Source organism: Silene latifolia, chromosome 1 (assembly GCF_048544455.1).
Source record: "Silene latifolia isolate original U9 population chromosome 1, ASM4854445v1, whole genome shotgun sequence".
Classification (NCBI taxonomy): Eukaryota; Viridiplantae; Streptophyta; class Magnoliopsida; order Caryophyllales; family Caryophyllaceae; genus Silene; species Silene latifolia.
In genome coordinates, this window is record NC_133526.1 from 1,607,688 (window position 1) to 1,610,710 (window position 3,023).

The 3,023-nt window shown below is 37.8% G+C and overlaps 1 protein-coding gene across 1 annotated transcript; it reads right to left on the reverse strand.

Annotated features, from left to right (window-relative positions):
• Positions 1-1,452: 1,452 nt before the first annotated feature.
• On the reverse strand, positions 1,453-2,714 carry LOC141592066 (uncharacterized). The gene has a single exon (XM_074412633.1). The coding sequence runs from the start codon at positions 2,622-2,624 to the stop codon at positions 1,743-1,745; it is 882 nt and encodes a 293-aa protein (XP_074268734.1). The 5' UTR covers positions 2,625-2,714; the 3' UTR covers positions 1,453-1,742.
• Positions 2,715-3,023: the final 309 nt, after the last annotated feature.

The following is a 3,023-nucleotide window of genomic DNA, read 5'->3' on the forward strand; positions in this document are numbered from 1 at the left end:
GTCCTGACCCCCGGGTCGGGTCATACGGGTCGGGTCAGAATACGGGTCGGGTCGAATACAAGTCGGGTTATACGGGTCACGGGTCGGGTTAGGGTCAGAATACGGGTCAAGAAATAATTTCTAACGTCTTTTTTAAACGAATTTTTTAATTAAAAAAATATTTTTTAAAAATTAAATCATATTTAAAATTAATATTTTAATCATATTCAACGTTTACATTAATTATATTGACATAATTATTAAAATAAAGTTTTTTTAATAACTATTTTATTATTAAATATTATAAAAGTTATAAAAAATTAACTTTTTAGTTGTTTTTGTAATTTTAAGTGATAAAAAAATATTTTTTTAACTATTTTTTCAAATATAATATATAAATATTAATATTTTAATAAAATTCTTGATTTACCATTGACCCAACGGGTCGACCCGTTCGGGTCAGGTCTCGACCTAAAATAATGGGTCATTTCGGGTTCGGGTCAAACGGGTCACGGGTCGAAAAAACCGGGTCTGTAACCCTAAAAATGGGTCGGACGGGCCAGATTTTCGGGTCGGGTCGAGTTTTAACAGGTCTAATGGCTGCGTTCCAACGATCAATTTTTTGGTTGCAATGTGGGCCCTCAATCCAAAATTTGATGGTCCCAACTGGCCAATTCAACTCCCAAGGAATATATTGCAATAGTACAAATATTGTGTCAGGCATTTCATTTTTGATTGGTTGCGATGTGGGCCCTCAATCCAAAATTTTAGTACCTCCTCCCCGGTGTGGCGGCTTGCCACCATGATACAGTGGTGTGCGTAAGTAAGGGCTAAGGTGGCCGTGAGGCGGCCTAGGTTTGCCACAAGAACCACAAGCATATATTGGTGGCAATGAGATTGCTTGTCATGCAAACTACGTACTCGTATGTAGGTATTAAAAGGTAAAGAACATGCATGGGAATTTATAGTTAGGGTTTGTCTTAGTTTATGGTTCTATATAAATTGTACATGCATGGGAATTTATAGTTAGGGTACGTAAGGTCTTGTGAAACGTCCATGATTTTAAGCATGCAATCCCATGCAAAATGAGTACGTAGAGACAAGTTAAGACTTAAGACATGTTTGCGTAAAAGTGTAAAACAAACCGTACTCACTCTGTCCCGGCCAATTGTTTACCTTTTATTTTGACAAAAAGATTAAGGAAAGAGAAATTAACCAATTATTAAGGATTGACTATTAATAAACCGAGTATATATAGGCATAATAACAGACACTTCAGAAACTTATAATCTACTCCTACAAGGTTGTAGTGTTGTGCCAAAGTGTAATACTTTAATTTACTATTTCCGTCTCAGTTATTTATTTACTTTTTAAATACATTGTGAGATACATTGTGAGGGGTATTTTAAAGAAAGGTAAACAAATAATTGAGATAGAGGGAGTACAAAGTAGTAAGAATAATACACTCAACAATTAAAATAGACAAAATTATGTATTTCATTTAAGAAAGTATAACTGTATGTTACAGTACATATTACACTTGAAGCAAAAAGATCAACTATAGAGATCATAAGAGATGATTTAAACTCAATTAAGAGTAACTTAATTGATCACCATTACAACAAACTTAATTCATAGAAATGAATGCAAGAAGTAAATATATGAAGCGAAAAATGAGATAATATCACTAGTTTATATTATTTCGTATTTTTGACGAGCTTGTATATGTGACAAAGTATGGGAGAATAAAGTGTCTTAGGTGCTTAAGAGCACTGGAAGCCGGAGGAGTCGCCGGCCTTGTTGCAATAGTTTAGCACCAAGCTTAAAGATATAGGAACATTAAGGTTAATGCCTAAGACATTAGCTTTGATGGCAGTACAAAGGCATATTGCTGCGTCAAGGTCAGTCAACCCACTAAGAAGACTACAGCATTGACTTTTTGGTGGGTCCCCAAGCACTACGCCGAGTACTCCGGGGAGGACATTAGCACATGCTGCTAACTTAAGGATGTCAATGGGGCATTTGTCACCTCCAGTTGTTGATGGTGATGGTGGTGTTATGGGTGTTGTTGGGCCGCCAATAGGGTGACCGCCAGATGATGAGGGTGATGGGGGTGTCAGAGTTGATGGTGGTGTTGGTGGTACAATTGATGGTGATGGTGGTGTTATGGGAGTTGTTGGAACACCAATGGGGTGACCGCCAGATGATGAGGGTGATGGGGGTGTCAGAGTTGATGGTGGTGTTGGTGGTACAATTGATGGTGATGGTGGTGTTATGGGTGTTGTTGGACCGCCAATGGGGTAACTGCCAGATGATGACGGTGATGGGGGTGTTAGAGTTGATGGTGGTGTTGGTGGTACAATTGATGGTGATGGTGGTGTTATGGGTGTTGTTGGACCGCCAATGGGGTAACTGCCAGATGATGACGGTGATGGGGGTGTCAGAGTTGATGGTGGTGTTGGTCCTACAATTGATGGTGATGGTGGTGTCGGTGTCGTTGTTGGTGATGGGGGTGTTTTGGGTGTTGGGCCGCCAGTCGAGGATGGGGGTGGTGGGCAAGGAACATAGTAATTAGCACTAACCAAAGTGAAGAACATAAGGTTAAGGCATATGAGGTAAGTTAGTGTCATAGTTTGTGAAGCCATATTGAAAAGAACTAAACTTAAGCTAATAATTTGCTTTTGAGGCTAAGATACTATGAAGGATGTTTTATAAAAGCTTACAATTGGATGGATTTGATTAATTAAGTTTAATTTTTGGTTTATATTTATAGTGAAAAACAGGAAGACTTTTCAACATAATTTATTCCGTTATAAGAAAAAATATATTTGAAAATAGATCACTATCCTTAACTATAAACTAGTGGTCCATGTGAAGAGAGTTTTAAGTAAAATCCAGGCCCAAATGATGGACTTGGACTTTCTTACAAATATTAGTGGCCCACTTTGCGTATAATTGGGTGCAGACAGTAGATTCCTAATTGAACGGGTTGAACAAGTTATACCTAAAATTAAAATCTTGGAACGAAAGAATGATAAGTAACT

Bases quoted from the DNA above. Each gene is read 5' to 3' on its own strand.
- LOC141592066 (XM_074412633.1), bottom strand. From the start codon at position 2,624: ATGGCTTCACAAACTATGACACTAACTTACCTCATATGCCTTAACCTT.